This window comes from Peromyscus californicus, unplaced genomic scaffold, assembly GCF_007827085.1.
Source record: "Peromyscus californicus insignis strain IS unplaced genomic scaffold, ASM782708v3 Scaffold_24__1_contigs__length_46423439, whole genome shotgun sequence".
Classification (NCBI taxonomy): domain Eukaryota; kingdom Metazoa; phylum Chordata; class Mammalia; order Rodentia; family Cricetidae; genus Peromyscus; species Peromyscus californicus.
This window is the reverse complement of record NW_026294535.1, coordinates 25634995-25656442: the sequence shown is the minus strand read 5'-3', so window position 1 is coordinate 25656442 and position 21448 is coordinate 25634995. Positions and strand designations below refer to the sequence as shown.

The following is a 21448-nucleotide window of genomic DNA, read 5'->3' as shown; positions in this document are numbered from 1 at the left end:
GAGTCTTTCCCAAGTATTCAACTTAGTTATTATAGCAAAATTTCATTTCTAGCATGTTTCATCTACCTGGAACTATCCAAATACATTACATAATGTAAGTAGGCTTTAGCTGGCCAAGAATACATAACTATTGAGAAATTGGCAATCTAACTGAGCATGGGCTCTGCCCTGGAATGTGGTTGATATACAAGTGATTCTATGGGTGAAAACTGATGTTTCCTTTGTCATCAGGAATCAACTGCAAATAGCTTCTTGGTTAGGGGCGGGACACCATGTCCACTACCCCTCAAGACTGAGACCTCTGTCTGGCTTGAATCTATATAGTTCTGAGCATGTCCCATGCCCAGGGGTATTTGGACAACACACACACACACACACACACACACACACACACACACACACACACACAAATACACACACCACCACCACTACCACCACTACCAACAACAACGACAACAACAAAAAACCCTCAATGATATTTTTATTGACTTTTTCCTTTGGCATTTTTTTCTTATTGGCCTTTTGCTTGTTTGATTTTCATTTCTGTGTGGATTTTTGTTTTTGTTTTGGGAGGGAGGGGAAACATAAAGAAGAAGTTATGAAGTTGGGTGATGTCTTAGTCAGGGTTTCTATTGCTGTGAAGAGACACTATGACCATGGCAACTCTTTTAAGGAAAAAATTTAATTGGAGCTGGCTTATAGTGTCAAAGGTTTAGCCCATTGTCATCACGGTGAAGAGCATGGTGGTATGTGCAAGCAGACATGGTGCTGGAGATGGAGCTGAGAGTTCTACATCTTAATCCACAAGTATGAGTCTACGGGAGCCATACCTATTCAAACCACAACACACACTTCCTACAACAAAGCCACATCCCCTAATAGTGCCACTCCCTATGGGCCAAGCACTCAAACACATGCGTCTACGAAAGCCATACCTACTCAAACCACCGCACAAACTTCCTACAACAAGGCCACATCCCCAAATAGTGCTACTCCCTATGGGCCAAGCACTCAAACACATGAGTCTATGGGAGTCATACCTACTCAAACCATCACAGGTGGGTAGGGAGATGGGGAGAACCTAGAAGTTGGAGGAGAAAAATACTATCACATAATTTTTAAAAACTAAAACTAAAAATTTAAAAAATATCAATACTGAACTTTAAACAGAAGGAATAAGCAGATCATAAAGGAAGGTGTCTAGCTAGTGTAAAGGCTCAGCAAGGAAACCATAACAGGTACAGAAGAACCTAGAAAAGCGTTAAAGATAGAGCCAGCAAGTCAGGGTGGTGAATGGCAGACAAATCAGACTCTTGTAGGTCCGTATCTTTCTACTCTGAACCCAGTCCAGATGCACTGGAGGCTCTAAGACTGTGGTCCCCAGCGTAAAGTAAGAGCATCCTGCCAGCCACACTGAGAAACAGGTGAAGAGAAGACGACAGTCTAGTGTAGGAACTATAATAACCCAGCGGGAAGCAAAAGTACCCAGGACCAGAGAGAATAAAGGAGGCGGTAAAAAGTAGTTAGAAAGTGGATATATTTTGCTGGTGAGCCAACAAAAATCTTGAAGATTTTCGTAGAGTTTATGGATCAAAGTTATAAAGAGGAAAGACCAAACCATAACTAAACTACCACAAACATCTTAAAGTTATATCCTTAAATAGCCACGTCTTCAATGATCAAGTGACAAAGATAATGAAGCTTTTTTCCATGTGCTAAAAATAAGACCATGGAAAATGTTATTGAATGCAATGCTACAAGCCTTTTGAGATATGAAATCTTTAATACTACTTCATAAAAAAATACTTTAGTGTACTAATTAATCAGGCTATATTCTATGAAACCATATATGGCTAACCTAATAACATAGGGTTAATTTTTTTATATTAGAAAATTTTATGGCTACTCAAGATAAAAGCATTCCTTAAGTATTTATAGTGGAAGCTTAAAAAGGGAATATAGTAATGAAACTAAAATACAAAGAATCACTTCAACAACTAAAACACTAATTAAATCACTCAAGATTCTTTTTTAAATAAACATAGTGGAACAGGTAAAACTGTGACATACAGAGTCATATACATGAAACAATCAAAGACTTATTTCTACACCCAAATACGAATGACCTTCAGAATAGCACGTCATTTTTAAAATATAGTGCAGAGGAATATTTGTGACATTTTGTCACTTATCTATAAAAGTAATAAAGATTACTTATTTTCAATAATATTTAGATTTAAAAATCCAATTAGGATATTAATAGGAAAAATGTATAATGGCTATCTATAGGGTATAGGAGGAAATTAAGTGGTTAGAATGTGGCATTTTACTTAAAAAAATTAAAATGGGAAAGAATCTAAAACTAAACTTAACCAATGAACCAAATGTACTGTCAACTTGGTAGCATCACCAAGAGCAAAGAATTATTTCAGCTGGGTAAAGGGTGCATGCCTCTACTCTTGACTGAGGGTGGAGTAGAGTCATTAGTTTGAGGCTAGCCTAAGCTACATGTCAAGTACCAGGCCAGCCCAGATGGTATAATGAAATCCACCTCAAAAACAAAACAAAAAGCCATTCAATGCATTCACAAGAATACCCTAAAGACAGAAAGAAAATACCAAAAACAAACCACTGTTACCAGTAGAGGGTACTCAGTTGAATGTATGTGTAATACATGACAAAGTTCATTAGTAATGGTGTGTTATTTTGATCTTATAATGTCTGGCAATGAAGAAAGGACTGAAGAATAACACCTCTACTGATTATGAATTGAGAAATTACCGATCCAGTAGCAATGTACATTTTTAGAACACATTACAAAAGAGTAGGGCTTCTTCAAGAATTATGGTATAATTTGTTAACCAAGTAAAGGCAACAGTCACAGGCTGAAGTACATCAAATGTTCAAATGTATGAGCTTCAAAAGATGCTTAACTTGAAAAATAATTAGTCCTTGCTGAAGGTTCCTCATGGGACAACTCATTATGTTAGAAATCAATATGCAAAAACAGTAAACCAAGGAGAGGAAATAATTGGGGCATAAGAAGAAAATGAGGACATCAAAGCCTTCTAATCTGTAGATTATATGGTTCTAAAAATAAAGAGACCCTCAAGGCTCCACCAGAAAGCTCTTAGATTTGATTAAAAAAAAAAACTATCAACAGAATAGCAGGATATAAAAATCAACATAAAAACACCAACAGCTTTACTATATGCCAATAATATTTGAGAAAGAAAGCAGAAACACTTCCACAACTGCCTCCAAAAAATCAAATAAATAAAACCCCACAAACAACTCAATAATACTCTGAACTACAATACATTCAACCTAACAAAGGAAGTGAAAGGCTTCTACAATGAAAACTGTACAACAGTCATGAAGGAAACTGAAAAAGATACTAGAAGATGGAAAGAAAAATGAATTATTATGAAAAGAAATCTAATACCAAAAGCAATCCATAGATTCTATACAACTCATCAAAATCCCAAGGTTATTCATTATAGGAAAAAAACCCACCTTACTATTCACATAGAAGCACAAAAGACCCTTGATAGTCAAAGCGCTGCTGAGCAAAAGCACAATGCTGTAGGTATCAGCATAACCTGCTGCAAATTCTATTACAGAGCCACAGTAGAGCAAAAGCACCAGCACGAAACAGAGACGGAGATCAGAGATCAATGGAATATCTGTAAACACATGTAGCCACCTGACTTTGAAAAATATGCCAAAAACTATACATTGAACACAACCTCTTCACCAAGCGGCGATGATGGTGAAATTGTATATCCACACATGGAGAATGACACTGGATCCTGTCTCTTACCCTGCGTAACGATCAACTGCACACGGATCAAAGACCTAATCCTCTGAACTGTTCAATGGAAACAGCAGAGGCAATACTTAAGAATGGGAACAGGAAACATGACAACAGCTAACACATGGATTTTTGTTTGTTTGTTTGTTTTTCGAGACAGGGTTTCTCTGTGCAGTTTTGGTGCCTGTCCTGGATCTCGCTCTGCAGATCCGGCTGGCCTCCAACTCACAGAGATCCACCCGACTCTCCCTCCCGAGTGCTTGGATTTTATCGAACTAAAAAGCTTCAGTTTAGCAAAGGAAATACTCAAGTAAAGGCAGCCTATAGAATGGGAGAAAAATTTTCCTAGCTTGTATTTCTGACATAATTAGTATCAAGAACACGCAAGAACTTAAAGAACTAAAAAGGAAATCAAACAACTCAATCAATAAATGAGATAATGAAAGAAGATGACAGTTCTCTAAAGATAAAGTACAAATGCCAGAAAACATTAAAAAAAGTTCATCCTCACTACAAGAAATGCACTATCAAAGAAATGTAAACGGAAACGACACTGAGCTTCTATCCCATCCTAGTTATAATGGCAGTCCCTAAAAAGAAAACTAACACCAAATCATGGTGATGATGTGACAAAAGAGACCCATGCTATGCTGCTGGTCAGAATTTAAACTGCTGCAGTCACTATGAAGTCAGAAAAGAACTTCCTCAAAATAAACCTAAAATATATCTACCGTATAACCCCGCTACACCACCAACTTCTGGGCATTTGGGCAGAGGAGTCCAAGTCAACTGTGCTGCCTAGTTTTATGTCACCTTGACACAAGCTGGGGTCATCTACAAGAGGGAACTTCAGTTGAGAAAATACCCCCTCAGACTGGCCTGTAGGCAACCCTGTGGGGCACTTCCTTAATTAGTGATTGACTTGAGAGGGCCCAGCTCACCGGGGTAATGCCTCCCCTAGGCAGGTGGTCCTGGGTTATATAAAAAAGTAGGCTAAAGCTGGGTGGTGATGGTGCACGCCTTTAATTCCAGTACTCAGGAGGCAGAGGCAGGTGGATCTTTATAAGTTTGAGGCCAGCCTGGGCTACAGGGTGGGTTCCACGACAGGCTCCAAAAGTACACAGAGAAACCCTGTCTCAAAAAAACAAAACAAAACAAAACAAGAAAGCAGGCTAGCAAGCCATGAGTGAGCAAACCTGTAAGCGGTATTCCTTCACGGCCTCTGTTTCAGTTCCTTTCTCCAGGTTCCCACGCAAAGGTCCTGCCCTGACTTTCCTCAATCATGGACTGGGACCTGAGACTTTTAGGCTGAAATAAGCCCTTTCCTCCCCAAGTTGCTTTTGGTCATGGTGTTTGATCACAACAATAAACAACCCAACTAAGACATCATATGGCACATCACTGTTTACTGTAGTACTATTTAAAACTAGCTAAATTATGGACCCCACCTAGGTGTCAATCAACAAAGGAATAGACAAAGAAAATGTGATAAATACATTCAATGGAATTTTTTTCAGCCATAAAAAAGGGGGCTCCTGTGAAATATGAAGAAGGTAATTTTCACACTTGACCCATTTTTAATTAAGCTCTTAGATGTGGATGTATAATGCCACAAATCTGGAACTGTGGTAATAATCTTGTGGACATGGCTAAGAAAATCTGTAACTGGGATATTCAGAAGAAAAAACGTGAAGGCTATAAATCCTTGCTGGTAATATTAAATAGTTTAATAAATCTGAATGAATGAATGAAGCCATTCTTCCAAACAACATACTATTGTATATGAGGAATGTCCTTACTGATTAAGTCGTTTTAAATTTTGAATTCTGTTACACGTAACTGCAGGTATCATAACTGAATCAGTGGGTTTATGACTCAACCAAATCTATGCAAGGAAATGATACAGAACTGTTATTATTGCCTTTTCAAACTCAAAAGCACGATTTTAAAAAGGAAGCACAAGGATTAGCATCTGAAGAAAGTGGCTGAGCTTCATTTTTCCCAGAGGAAACACAAACCTAACTATCAGAAGCTAATACACACCAAGGATTTCCTATGTGCCATAGACTGTGCTTAATAGGCCACCCTCGTTAAGCCTTACAACAATCCTATGAAATATTAACTCCATTTTATAGAGGAGAAGATTGAAACTTGGAAAAATGAACCTGCCAAATCACAACCCTCAACAGTGGGTAAGGAAGCATTTGTAACCCATATTAGCTGACTCAAAGCCTAAGTGCTTAAGCTTTAAGTTACCTTTGAAGAACAACTAACAACTATCTCATTTTTTTATGAAGAGACCTCAGCCCCCTACTAAGCATGAAAAGTAATTAAGGACATAAAAAACTACTAAAGCACTATTTTAATTTTGGAGAACCAATGCTTTGCAATAGCAAAATAACTTCTCAGCTAGTGCTGAGGAGATAGCTCAATGCAGTGCCAGCCTAATAACTTTGACCCCAAAACACAAGTTAAAAAAAAAATCAGGTGTGGTGACCTGTGACTCTAATCCCAGTGCCAGGGGTGTGGAGCTGGGAAGGTCTCTGCACCTTGGTGGCCAGCCAGCTTCATCTACTCACCGAGTTCCAGACTAGTGAGATACCACACCTCAAAACTCCAGCAGAAAGCATCTGATAACCAGCACCAGAGCTGTCCTCTGTCCTCCACGCACACGCCCACATGTGCGTGCACATCTGCACTCACACCAACCTCACACACATACATCAAGACTTTCCTAGTCTACAGACTAAACACAAACAAGCTCCAGCCTCAGAAAGAAGCAGCAAACTTCTAACACATTAGTGCAGTTAGTGGCAGACATAAAATAAAGTTGAAGTAATACAGATCTTCCAGTTTCTAGGCCAGGTCACTTTTTACTGCACTATGTCGTTTCCCCTTGAAACATACATATCCAATTCTCATGTATACGGAGAAAAGAGAAAACGCAGTGAGATACAAAATGAAGGCTTACTAAAAGTTAATTACAACAGGCCCCTCTTATCTGAAGCTTCTCGTTCTGTAGTTTCAAAGCTGCTGTCAACTATGGCCTGCAAACAGTAGTTTTTTTTTTTTCTTTTTTACTCTCACATTAACTTTTATGAAAGCGTATTGAAAGTGCTACTTTAGTAGTAGTTAATTGTTCATTTTGTTGTGCTTAAGTTATATTCAGTATTTAGTACTTGATAAACTGATATAAGAAAAAAATTATACAATGGTATACATAGCAATAAAAACTAATTTAAGGAAAACATTTTGAATGTATTTATACTCCCGTATTAAATATTTGAACTAAGTACTCATCCATAAAAGGCGGCTGGGAATACAGTGACTCTCACTAACCATTCTCCAAGATGTACTTCCAGAAAATGACCTTCAGCAAAGCCAACGAAGTAAGCTGGAGAATTAGGCATCATTCTCCCTCCAGCGATGTACCTCAGTTAAGAACAGTTCCTTCTGACAAGTCGTGATTACTTAGGAGTAGACAAGACTGCTAAATACTAACCCTCCATCATTCAGCCCGACTAGAGCTATCCTCAAAAGAAAACAAATGGAAAATGTATATATTACTGATTTTAATACAAAATTCAGAAGGCCCTAGCAGTGAGAAACTTAGTATCTGGATGCCTAAGAATTGCTTGTTTTCTTTCCTGGGAAGAATTTTTAGGAATTAAAGTAATAGGGTTAACCATTTACAAGGATTTTTATAGAATCTGTTTTAATATTAGCATAAAACTGAAACACAGAACTGGCTTACTCTGCAATATCAAGATATCCACAGGAAGCGGCTGCATGCAGTGGTATCCAGCCTTCATTGTCAGGTTGATTGATATTTGCTCCATTTTCTACCAGAAACTTCACCATATCAACATTGTCATCAATGCAAGCCTGAAAACAAAACAGAAGGCATGACTAGAAAAAGTGACTCAACAGGCTGAAAAACATGGTAATAGAATACAATTCCTGCTTATGTATCTTTAAATATATCCTCCATAAATTAATCTGTAACAATCATGATTGTACAGCCACCAAACAGTACAATGATACTAACTAGACTCTAAGAGTCCTCCCTTAAATACATGTAATAGTACTGCGTGCGACTTCTCTTTATGCCAACTCAAGCAGTAAAACCAACACAACTCACTAAAATGTAACAAAACAAACAAACAAACAAAATCAAGCCACACACTCTGGCACACACCTGCAGTCCCAGCATCAGAAAGACAGAGGTAGGTGAATGCCAACAAGTTTGAGGCCAGCCTGATTTACACAGTAAGTTCCAAGACAGCCTGGGCTACATAGCACGGACCTGCCTCAACAAAGCAAAAGACAGACATACTTAACAATCAACATATTATAGTTAAGTACTAATACCTTTACTATAGCAGTGATTTCCAAAAGGTGGTCTATTGGGAGACTAGGAATGGGAAGGATCCAAGAGCCTTTTAGGAAATTACCAAAATATTTTCAAAATAACATCAAAATACACTTTATGACAAGCATGCTTGGAAGTACAAAATCAATAGTGATAAAAATAGATGTGTCTTAGGCACAAATCCAGGCAGTGGTGAATAAAACAACTCTAGTAACAGTCACTGTACTGACCACTATGCACTCAGGACACTTTTTTAAAGCTGTTTTTAATTATAAGTGCCCTTGATAAAGCAGTGAAAAAAATGAAGATTGTATCAAATCTCAACTCTTGAATACGTGTTTGTCTAATACTCTAGGGAATAAAGTAGGAAGTATATATTAAAGCACTTTCCTGAACATGACAGGTAACCTGAGAAGCATTTATACAAATGGCGTATTACATCTAGCTACTTTTCCAATGAGTATTACTTTTCCCTAAAGGACAAGCTACAGTGAATATATGGTGAATTTGATTTCTGGAAATACATTTTCTTGAAAATGAACAAAATCAGTCTATCACTTCAAGAACGGCAATTAACATCAATATTAGACATACAACTAAATATCACCAATGTGAAATTCAAGTTTTTAAAAGAAAATGGTTTTAATGTGAAAATATTCTTTTGCAGTATGAGAAAAAATGAAATCAATGTATCATTAGTGTATGCATGTGGGTGTGCACACATGCATGTGTGGGGCAGTCCGAGAGTAATTGTGAGGAGTCAGTTCTTTCCTCCCACCTCTACATGGGCTCCAGACAGACCTCAGACTACAAGTCTTATAGGACAAGCACCTTACTTGCTGGGATAGCTCATGGGCCAGAAACAAATTATTTCTAAGTTACCATAATTTTATTTGATATTTTAAATCCTCATTTCTAACATGTGACTCTGTAAATATTAATGCAACCTGTAAGAACTCACTGACTCTTCAAAACTTAAGAGTAAAAAAGCAAGCCTGGAGAGGGGGCTGGAAAGACGGCTCAGAGGTTAAGAGGACTCTTGCTGTTCTTTCTCACTGAGAAACCAGGCTCAGTTATCAATACCCACATATGGTGGCTGACGACGGCCTGAAACTTCAGTCCAGGGAATCCAATCCCATAATCCCTCATCGGAGAACTGAGAGGTAAAAAAAAAAAATGTAACCAGTTCTCAATCAAAGCATCTGCTTATACTTAGGAAAAGAAACTATTTTCTAGGAAGGAAAACAACAAAAAGATTCTAATGGCAAAAGATGATCTGAAACTGAGAGATAAAACACAAAGCCCTTTTCTGTGATATTTATAGTAAACTTCGTTTTTGTTGACATTTCATTTAACATAATTTCATAGTTGGTTTATGCTCAAAATAATCAGCTAAATCATATACATCCTGTATTTTACCATGAGATTTTTTTCCCCCCCACACACTGTTCTGAGCAAAACCATGGGGTTTTAGTGTCCCTAATGCTGGTATCTAATATTTTATCCCTTGAGATTTTATCTGTTGATACAAAAAGTAGAGAACATCATTACCAAAAATAAAACTGCATCAGGGTATCACTAAGCTCTTAGGTTGGATACTCACCACCTCTAATGGGTTGTAATTTTTAACAGTGCACCCCCCAAATTAAATGTCATTTTGTTGTTGTGCTGTTTAAGTAAAATGTCAGATCACTTAAACAGGATGCAGTTAGCAGAAGTTTAGAGAATTTTTTACTTCATCAATCCAAGTTGAGACGTGACTACTATGAATAGTCCACTCAACATTCAAAGTCCAAGTCTGCAACCACCAGCAAATTGTAGCTGTGGAATTGCACTCCCAGCATATCAGACAAGGCCCCTCATGCAGCTGAGAAAACTTAAATTTACATGAATTCTTGAGGCGCTGGCACACCCTCAAGTTCACCAAGGCCCCAAAGAGGAGGCCAACAGTCAGTGACAGCACACTCTCTGCTTTCGGGTAGCCAATGATTCCAACAGTAGCCACCAGTGTGGCACAGCCCAAGACAAAATAATGCAAAGGCACTCACTAGTGGGCCAATGAGCTGTTACATAGGTCTCTCTCCTTAAAGGGGACCACACCAGGCCTGCATTCCAAGTCTTAGAGTGTCTCTTTTGAAGGTCTGAGCTCACGGAGCAGGGTATACAAACCATATAGTGAAGTACAGCAGTGAGAATGAACCCCTCTCTCTGTGTCTGTGTGTTATAGTATATGCTCGGGTATCCCCACAAAAGAGCTTCACAAAGATCATTTCAACCTAACTAAAGGCAGTTTGGGGATGACTGATGTCAGAAATAACAACTAGTCTTAGATGGGAGAATTGCATAAATGTCTGATTTCATGAGTGTTTAAATGTCCACTTTTAATTAACTACTCTGTGTGTATGTACATCTGCAGAGCCCAGAAAAAGGGTGCCGGATTCCTTGGGGCTGGAGTTCTAAAATGTTGTGAGATACCTAATAAGGGTGCTGGAGAACTCTAGTTCTTCACAAGAGCAGCAAACATCCCTCACTGTTGAGCAATCTCTCCAGCTCCTAAGCAATTACAACAAATTAGTTTCACAGATTCTTTTGAGGTGGGGTAGGGTGGGGTGGGATGGGACCGTGGTATTGGAAACAGACTGCAGGGTCTCAGCCATGCTACACAAGCACTAGCACTGAGCTCCAAGCACCAGGAAATGTCAGCTTGTTGATAAGATCTTTTCTGGTCTCCATATAAAAACCACAAACTCCTGCCCTACCATTTTTCTCTATGTCACTTACTCCACAACACGTTACATACTTTTGCTCAATTGCTTACCACCTATTTATCTTACTGCTAACACGAAGCTTTGATAAAAAGGTATTTTTTTTTTTTGTAACCCAGTACTTTATGGTATTTGGCTCATGAAAGGACACAGAGTGTAGACTTTCAAAGACTTAAAAGGATTTAGCATATGAAGAAGTGACATGAGCAGAAAACACTAGTCTGGACACTAACATAGTTGTCTCTGATTTTCTATACACAACACACTGCGTTTCCACGGATGTCCCCCGGTCAATGTATTTCTCACCTCTCTGTGGTCTCTACAGAGGCAATTATACTAAGTCATTTAATGAGTATTTGCTGTATAAATAAAACTGATTCTGCTTTACATTTCTCTGGAGAAGGAAATTCCAAGGGGAGAGGAAATGGCTCCACTGGGGAAGTGCCTGCCACACAAGCGTGAGAACCTGAGTTTGGATCCTCCGAACTTGTGGGAAGCCAGGCTCAGAGGCATGCACCTGAAGCCCAGTGCTAGGCCAATGGAGGCAGGGAGATTCCAGGGGTTTAAACTGATGAGCTCCAGGTCACCGAGATCCTATCTTAGAAGAGCAACAGAGAAAACACCTGACATCAACCTCTGGCTTCAACATGAACCCACCCACCCATCCACCATCATTTGTCACATTGGTATCTCAGTATTTCAAGTTGAGGAAAGAAGCTAATATTTACATACCACTAAAATTCCCTATCATGTTAAATTTCATATATATCTGTGACTCCCCTCTCTGTAACAATTTATAAGCCATGGAGGGGTCCAAAGTACTTAGAACATATTCTGTACACAAGAGATCATAAATTAATATGTAGCAGTTATTATTAATTTAAACCTGTGGTCATTTGTGGTCAGTGGTTAAAGGTAAAAACGTTAGAAGGGATTTGAGGACCATAGCTATGTAATATCAAAACAAAGAAGCGATACAAAACTTTACTGTGTTAGGAAGTACTTTACAGACTGTTATTTAAAAAGAAATAATACCTCATGTTGACTTATTGGAGATATTTCTAAATATAATAATCATTTTCCTTAAAGAAAAAAAAATATTGAATTCTCTTCACTTTTCAACCTTTGGCAATTCCCATAGGCTCCAAGACAATATTCTAATTATCACCAATAAAAAAATATAAAACTACTCAACCAATGTTTATAATACAAACCCAATTAAGGTTTTCAAGACAAATCAATCAAACAGGAAATGGCTCTTTATAAAAGGATACACTATACTCCTGCAGTAACAGTGGCACAATGTAACAGCAGCGAGAAAACAATGTAGGATTCAAGATGACATCTGAAAATGTACAGAATTTTAAAGTGGAGGAACGCCGTGATCCTATCAGGATCTCAAAATGATCACCAGAACCAAAGTGGAGAGGGGCGGCTATCTTCATCCTTTAATTCTAGGTACGGGCAGCAAGAGCAAGTAACAAGAGCGGAACTCTATTAAGAAAATTTAAGTAAGTTAAAGAAAAAAAACAAGGTCACACTTTGTAGTGCTGGCTGACCTGAAACTTCCTACATAGAACCGGCCGACCTAAACTCAGGCCCCCCCTGCCTCTGCCTCCTGGGATTAAAGGCTAATGTTGAAACTTGGAGCAGCTCTAAGGTTTAATGAAAATTAAGGATAAGGGCAAGGAATAGCCACTTATGGGAATGAAAACTAGAGTATCAAGGTGCAGACAGAGGCGGAAATTTGATTTATTCATTTTGAATAAGTGAGCTTAGGCAGCTTTCAGCTTTGGCAATAATATCTTGGAAATCACCTACACTGAGGAAATTACTTAAAATAATGAGATGAGGGGTGAAATGACATAATTATATCTTAAAACAAACAAATAAAATAATGGTACCTGAAATCATTGAAGAATGAAGGAAAGTGATTGTAAAATCATAAATAGCGAAGTATGCTGTGGAATAATCCTTCTGCTCACTGTGAATATATATTACTTTCATTGGTTAATGAAGAGCCAGCTGACTGGCTCATGGCTGGGCAGGATTTTGGGGGCAGAGAGAATGCTGGGAAGAAGTGGAGTCTGAGGAGTCAAAAGAAGAACCCATGAAAGCCAGAGCAAGCAGGAAGGGCAGTACTTAGATGAGCTAAATGAGCCTTGGGGCAGCACATAGATGAATAGAAATGGGTTACTTTAAGTTATAAGAGCTAGTTAGTAACACGCCTAAGCCATTGGGTGAGCATTTATAATTAATAATAAGTCTGTGTGGTTATTTGGGAATGGGCTGGTGGGACAGAAAAGTCCACCAATAGAAGTAAACTATGATCAGCATATTCTGCTTAGAATAAAAACATCTATAGCATTTTATTCAATTAGCAAAGCAAAATATTTTTTAAGTAAACATAAAAAAATAATTGGATAACAAATCCTTGTATAGAAAAAAACATATGAAATAGAACATGGTAAAGATAAACGTGAGTAGAATCCAGAATAATCTTAGTTGCCTTCTTTTGAAAATTTTTAGGGGTAAAAAGAGATTTACTTTTAAAGTTTCTTCATTTGATAAAGGCTACATGAAAGTAGCAAATAGGAAGTATCTATTCTACAATAAACTCTGCCATTTTAAAATATGTATACATTAAACTCAATATAATGCACAAAATAGCACAAATATATAAAGCTAAATCTTAGTCCATAAGTTGTAATGTTTTACTCTTAATGCTAAAATCACTTCCACAAACTTGTATTATATCTGCATCCCAAATTCACAGTGTGAATTGTTCAAACTGTTCTCCTGAGCATTTATAAACTACACAAAAACGGGCAAGGCATTCTCATAAAATGTTGTCTAGAAGAATCAACAGTTAACCCACGCAGAACATGATGAGACACATGACTTGAGACTTCAAATACTTGACTAAATTTGGTCAGTTATTGAGCCATATAAGGTAAGAAACAGAATGAATCAAATATGTTTCTAAAATCTTAACAGACACGGCTTAAGTTTTTACTGAATGCACATCCAGAGCAATTATCAAGAGTAAATGGCTACTGGAGACATCTTCATCTTTAACTCCAGGCAGCACATTAACTTGAGCTGCAAACTTCCTCAACAAACTGGTTCAAGTACATAAAAGTTATGTTTTCATTGTCTCACATGTGTGCACGAAAAAAATTGTGAAGTCTGCATAAAGGGGCTACAAAAAAGGCTCAAAGCAGAGTCCAAGATTTAAAGACAAATTTTGTATTGACCCTGTTTAGCTTCGATAATCACTAAACTGTATTCCTAAAATAGGTCAAAACCAATGTGTTTAGCAACTAGATAGTTTGATAGAGTAAAATTACAATTATAAAAAACAATAGTATTTAAAATAAATTCTAGTACTATTTGATTCCTTTTCAAAGTATTTCTGTTAAAAGCACACTCTAGAGGCAGACTGTCTGGGAGTCATCTCCGTGGGGGACTGCTCAGTTGCTGGGATAGAGCTTCTGGAAAATGAAGGGAACACCGGTATCCAGCAACCCAGAAGTTTATTATGAGAGGCACATGAATGAACAGCAGAAAGCAGTACCCGTCCAATGGTCAAGCTACTATTTTTCTATAACTACACACTCAGGTGCTAAACCTTTCCCACTTAATTTTTTTTCATTTTTAATATTTTTAATCTAAGAATAAGCATTTTCTTTCTTTACATTATAAAACAATGTTAAATGGTGAAAAACTGTCAAATATTTCTTTTAGTACCACTGTGGTAAAAGTCCCACCTATAAATGATTTTTAAGTGGATGATGAAGTTTTAAATGATGCATTATGAGTATCTTAGGGATTCCAAACCTTCTTCAAACAGCCCCCATGAGCTTAGTCATGCCAATTAGATAAGACGCAAAAAGCAGAACAACTGGAAAACAGTAGTTGCATATGAACGTAATTATAGCAATTTAGCGTGAAATTTTAATTACCGGCAATAATTAAAATGCTTATGCTTAATCATTAGTACCAGTTATTGGCATGTAAAAGACAATGTGAAACATAAACTCTGCATGACTCTTATAAGGAACAAAGCAGTAGAGATAGAAACAACAATCTGTGGATACACCAGGAAATAGTCCATATACTTGTGTGACACACATGTTGAGATGCCAGTCTGTTCTAAGAGGAACTAAAATGTCAGTGTCAAAATAATGGTTTCATTCTATTTTAAAGTGCAGCAAGACATTTCAAAAGAGGAATTGTAAGTGTGTGTTAGCTAATAAGGACTCCAAGCAGTACTCTTATGCTAAGTAACAAGCACCATGGTACTGCACTAAGGATTGCCAAATAAATAAGCATGAGAATCCACAGAGGCCATCTACTATACCTACTTATGAAAGCAAGGAGGACTTCCACACTGTACAAAGTTGAAGCTTTCTACTGTCCCACCATTTAGGCAGATGTATGGTACACAAAGTCTACCCTTTCAAAGGCATACATCCAAATAATAAAATGACCAGAACAGTCCAAAAGAGATTCAACATAATTATTAATCCAGAAGGAACCCCTTGTTTCAGAAAAGGAAAAGCCCAGCTTACATCTGTGCTAATATATATATAGTGTCTTTTCTTTGACAGTATATATGTAATTAGTTGAATGAACTAGAGATGGGCAGACACAGACTATTAAAGAATAATAAACATGACAAAAATATTTCACAAAAAATTAATTCTATGGAGAAAGTTTAATTTAAGCACTGCTCAAACATTCATTCAAAATTAAGTATAAGCCGGGCGGTGGTGGCGCACGCCTTTAATCCCAGCACTCGGGAGGCAGAGCCAGGCGGATCTCTGTGAGTTCAAGGCCAGCCTGGGCTACCAAGTGAGTTCCAGGAGAGGCGCAAAGCTACACAGAAACCCTGTCTCGAAAAACCAAAAAAAAAAAAAAAAAAAAAAAAAATTAAGTATAAGAACACTTCAAAACTGGAAACAAGTATCCAAAGATTAAAACACATTCAAATCCACTTACAGTTTTCTTCCCTTTACTGATAAAGATCTAGAAAGCAGAAGTTAAACCTGAAATTTTAGAGGCTACACTTTCATTTAGGGATTTAGAAAGAGAACATTTCTTCCGAAGTTTGTGAGTTCCAGGAAAGGCGCAAAGTTACACAGGGAAACCTTGTCTCAAAAAAAAAAAAAAAAAAACAAAACTTAGAACTATGAAATGACTCAAATTTCAACATCATTCTCTTACTAATAATTTTTACTAATTGCCCACTCTGTACAATCTATCAAGCCATGCATTTTGTAGAGCCCAAGATCAGCACTAGAGGGCACATTCTCCTTGATTTCCTTCGCATGGTGGCTGGTCCATAAGTACATAATAAATATGAGACGTGAATCAAAACACTAGCCTCCTTAATAAGTAGGCACTAAAGACATGGTGTGTAAATATGTACATAAAGTTATGTTTAGTACTATATGAGACATGCTATCTTATTACAGCTTCACATATTTACAGTCTTTACTCTCAACTATGGTTCCTGAAAAGCAAAAACTGCCTATACATTACATAGTACATAAAGTGTTATTTCAATGATATGCTTGACAAGGGACTAAAAATCACTTACCTCAGTCTTCAAGATATACATTTTTAATTAAGAAAAAAGAAAAGAAAGTTTAAAAAACTACTGTGTAATTTATGAAAAATAAAAGTCAACATGTGACTAGAGACAAGTTATAAAGCAAACTTCTGGAACAAAATAAATCTTACGCCAGGTCTTAGTACTATTGGAGCTCTGGAGAAAGGAAGCAACTACAAGCAGCTATTTCTTTATAAGTCTGAGTTTAGTATTCATGATTACAATCTCAGATACAAGAGGTTAGTAAATCAATTTACCAATGAGAAAACGGCGTTAGTTTTAGGGGAGGAAATAAAACTGTCTACTATTTTATCCAAGCAAATGAAGAGAAAAACAAAACAGGCTACAGAAGACTATGTATACAGTGGGTCTGGTGACACAGGTCCCATCTACTTGGGAGGCTGAGGCAAGAGTACCCTAAATTCAAGGCCAATGTGGGATATAGAGTGTGTTCTAGACCACGATGGGTAAGCTATGAAAGCCTGTCTCAGCAAGAGGGCTGGGAATATAGTCTAGCATTCATTAAGCCCTAAGTTCAATTCTTAGCACAGCCCAAAATTACACATCAAGATGCAATTCTTGCCACTGATCTTACAAATGAAACTAAGTCTGAATACATACCAAATGATTAATGAACAGACATCTTTAAGTCATTGCGTTGTTTTGTCAAAGTGTCTTCTAGTGAGGACATTAAAGTTCTTACAGCTTTCTAAAACAAATAGATCATAACATCTAATAGCTTCTAAATGAAACTCTTCGATGTTAAACAGTTATCGAGTGCCCACAGTGTGGGCTGCTAGGAATACAATGGTGAAGAACACAGACTAGATTTCTGTACTCACAGACTTCACTGTCTAACAAGAAGAAACATAATTAAACATAAAATAAAAAGAGCTATTGTAAGTTGTATGGACTAAAGCACTAACCTAAATTTGGGGGCATAGGTGTGGGGAAAAAAAATCTCTCAGAATGGTCCCAGAATTTCCATTTTAAGGAGTTTTAAAACCTAGTCTGTGAAATACAACCTCACCAGATTTATAACATGGCTGCTCATGGTAGCTGTTACAGAGGAACAGATAACAAGGCACAAACAGCACATTTAAAACATACTCAGAAAAGCTTATGTCACAGAATAAACTGACAATCTCCAAAATGGAAACAACAAATAACAGAGGCTGGAGAAATGGCTCAGTGCTTAAGAGCACTGGCTGCTCTTTCAGGCAATGCAGGTTCAATTCCCCCACATGACGGGAACCCACATGACGGCTCCCAAATGGCTGTCATTCCAGTTCCAGGGAATTCTATGCCCTCTTTGCACCTCCTTGGCCACCAAGACACACACACACACACACACACACACACACACACACACACACGCACGCACGCACGCACACGCACACGCACACACGCACACACACGGTGCATGGACACACATATATCCTGCAATACTCATGCAGATAAAAACAACAACAAAAAGAATCAGAACCAGAAGCATTATCCTGAAGAGAAGGAAATAAACAGACCAAGTGTAGTGTTCTATGCAAACAAAGACAATGGGAAAAAACTAAACAAAACCTGTAAGGAGGTTAAGTGCTTCCTAGCGATGAGGGCAAAGTTGAGGGCACACTTCATTGAACCTGCCTCCTAAATAAACATCAACCTTTCTATACCATTTCGGAGGATGCTAGAAACTGTTCTAAGTGCTTCACATGCATTAACTACATTATCTCCATAGCAACCCGATATTTAACAACTATTATCATATCATCATTTAACAGCTGATAACTAGCAAGACTGGGTTTATAACTCACAAGTCTGGTTTCTACTACCTGTGTCTCTAACCAACATGCTATACAACTGACTAAACAGTAACTGCAGCACAAGGTACAATAATACCCCAAAATATGTGGTCCTAGCTACTATCAAAATTTCAAATGCATATGCCCTGGCTTGTCAATGCAGCTTCACTCTAGAAACTTGTTCTGTAGATATGCTCACAAAATTATCCATGAAAACCTGGTAAGTTTAAATACCTTTCAATAATTAATTCACAGACTCTCACAGATGTTGTCAACTTGATACAGACCTAAACAAACTGGGAAGAGAATCTCAGTTGAGAATTACTTCCATCCAAATGGCCTGCAGAGATTGTCTTGGTTGCTAATTGATATGGGAGGACCACATGAGCAGTCCACTATGAGGACCATTCCTAGGCACAGAACATAGAAAAAACTGTAGCCGAGAAAGCCAGTAACAGCATTCCTCCAAGGACTTTGCTTCAGTTCCTACCTCCAGGTTCCTGTCTTGGTTCCCCTCAAACCACAGACTGTGCTCTGTAAGGCTTTAAATAAACCCTTTCCTCCCCAAGTCGCCTTTTCATGATATTTATCACAGCCAATAGAGAATCAAACTAGAAGATAACCTAATTTTCATTAATGAAGAACTAATTTATGGAATAATATGGAATAAATTTATGGATATTTTACCAAGTGAAAAGCATTAAGTGTAAACATGATTAAAGTTTCTAACTAGTGTTAAAAATAAAAGCAAAGCCATCAATACATATTTATATACAAACTTTTCACATCATAAATTATGCCTGAAAAAATACCAATTACAGTAGGATATGGCTAGAGCAGCTGTCAGCCACATGAGCTGGTAGAACTCTCATAGGAAGGAAAGGCTTTTATGGTAATATAATGAGGTGCATCTTCTATTTTCCTCAGCAACTTAAACGATCCTCACTGAAGTGAGCCACAGTGATCCCAACACACAAAGAACCATGGAGAAAAGCCTATGTGGCAGCGCATACCCTAGATCCTTGGGAGACAGAGGCGAGAAAATCACTGGCTACACAGTGAGTCTGAGGTCAACTTGGGCTACACAAGACTGTCTCAAAAATTCAAAGATGAACTGGAAAACTAGATATTCTTTGTTTCTGCTGATTTATCTTCCTTGTACTATTTCCTTACCATTTAGTACAATTCTCTACTAAGTCTAACTTATATCTAAGAGTTCTTGAGTCTGGAAGAGCAAGGCATGGGCAGATTCAGTAATTGGTGAGGAGCCAGTGTCTGGCATTTTTCTAGCCATACCCTCATATTTTGGGAGGACAGATAAACCCCTGTGGAACTCTTTTGTGGTTACAATTTGTCCTATTACAATGTTTCCTTAGTATATCTTAGAAAATAGCAAGGCCTGAAAACACAGGCCTGTAATTCTCTCACTTGGGAGATGGCGGCAGAGCGAGCAGGAATTCAAACTCATCCTCTGCTACGTAGCAAGTCTGAAACCGGTCTGGACTTCATGTGACCTTGGCACAGTAAGAAAAAAGAAGTTACAAAGCACACCAAAAGGGTTTCTGTAGAAAGACTCTGAAATGTTTCCTAACTGACTGATAGCAATTACAGATAATCAATATTTAACGGGAATCACTATTGCATTTTGGCATCAATCAGAGAATCTAGATCAATGCTAAAAAATGGCTAAGCTTTGCTTATAATAAGCTTGGCCCATCACACATAAGAATACCTAGAAATGGCCGGGCGGTGGTGGCGCACGCCTTTAATCCCAGCACTCGGGAGGCAGAGCCAGGCGGATCTCTGTGAGTTCAAGGCCAGCCTGGGCTACCAAGTGAGTTCCAGGAAAAGGCGCAAAGCTACACAGAGAAACTCTCCAGAAACTTATCTGTATTGCTATGTAGTGAATGAGCTTAACACTGTAATGTCAACTTCAAATCTCTGATACACTAATAATTAATAATGAATTAAAATTCAATGTGGAGGAAAAAAACTTTGCATACAAATTTTATAAACCACTGACTACACATCCAATGATTAAGTAAAATTACACAATTTGCATATTTGGGAAGAATTCTCCCATTCAAAGGTTTAGTATGTGCACAGGTTTCTTCCGTAGAAAGTCAGACATTACAAAGTTCTGCTAAGATAACTAAAGTTCTTAGACGAAACAAAATCTCATGCTAAAAACACAACAAAAGCACATCCTTAGGTTCTGTTAAGGTTTGGCTATGGCTTGAGTATCTTCCTCACGATTTCCTGTTGGGGACTGGTCCTCAGAATGGTAGTGCCTTTAACAAGGTGTGATGGCTGCAGTCACTGCCCTCCAAGAAGATTAAGGTCATTCTCTCTCCTACAAATTCCCCAAGAGAGAAAATAGTTGAAAGAGGCGGGGGAATCTGCTACCAAGAACTTCCAATCTTTTCGATCCTAAGATTGAATGTAATTTAGAACTTGGTAACTTCTAAGAGGAAGTCAAAGGATGTACACTCGGGCTTCACTAGGTAATGGTTAAGACACTGACTGGCATACCATCCAAATTGCTCAATGTCACCTTCTCTTAGACCTCAGCATTTATTTTAACATCTTCTCCAGCTTGTGTAAACATTGCTGAGATCAAATGACTGTTTTCTATGACATTATGAACATAGCTGTCCGAACACACTTCAATTTTCGACTCGTAATTATTGACTCGCATTTGCTGTTTCTCTATTCCTTTCCTCCCGTCATCAGTCTCTCCTACACTACGAACCCCCAATCTCAAGGGCCCACCTTAGCTGTCACTGTACTGACAGTATCTAGAACACATGAGACCGGAGGCAGACTGACTAGGAGGAGCCTGGAGAGGGATGCAGCTTCACCAGCAGGACTCAATATACAAGCTGGCAATCTTTGCTACTCACAGCTCACCATGACCCCAGAAATTATTCATGTGTGTGTGTCACAGACTTACTTACTATGAAAGATGGGTTGATTAAAGTCTTTAATGTTAAATGAGAGAAAATGAATTTCCCTTTTCCTAAACGGCACTGTAAATCGACACTAAGACTTTTCAACAAAATATTAAGCTGCCTTAGTGTT

The 21448-nt window shown here is 38.0% G+C and overlaps 1 protein-coding gene across 5 annotated transcripts in view; it reads right to left on the bottom strand.

Annotated features, from left to right (window-relative positions):
* The window catches only part of Ppp1r12a (protein phosphatase 1 regulatory subunit 12A), a 110936-nt gene that overhangs the window by 64449 nt on the left and 25039 nt on the right, over positions 1 to 21448 (bottom strand). For 4 of the 5 annotated variants that reach the window (XM_052753290.1, XM_052753292.1, XM_052753289.1 and 1 more), the window contains exon 2: positions 7569 to 7699. The exons of the other annotated variant lie outside the window; for it this stretch is intronic. In XM_052753290.1, the coding sequence (XP_052609250.1) occupies positions 7569 to 7699 (131 nt within the window). The remainder of the gene's footprint in view (positions 1 to 7568; positions 7700 to 21448) is intronic. 5 annotated transcript variants of the gene reach the window in all.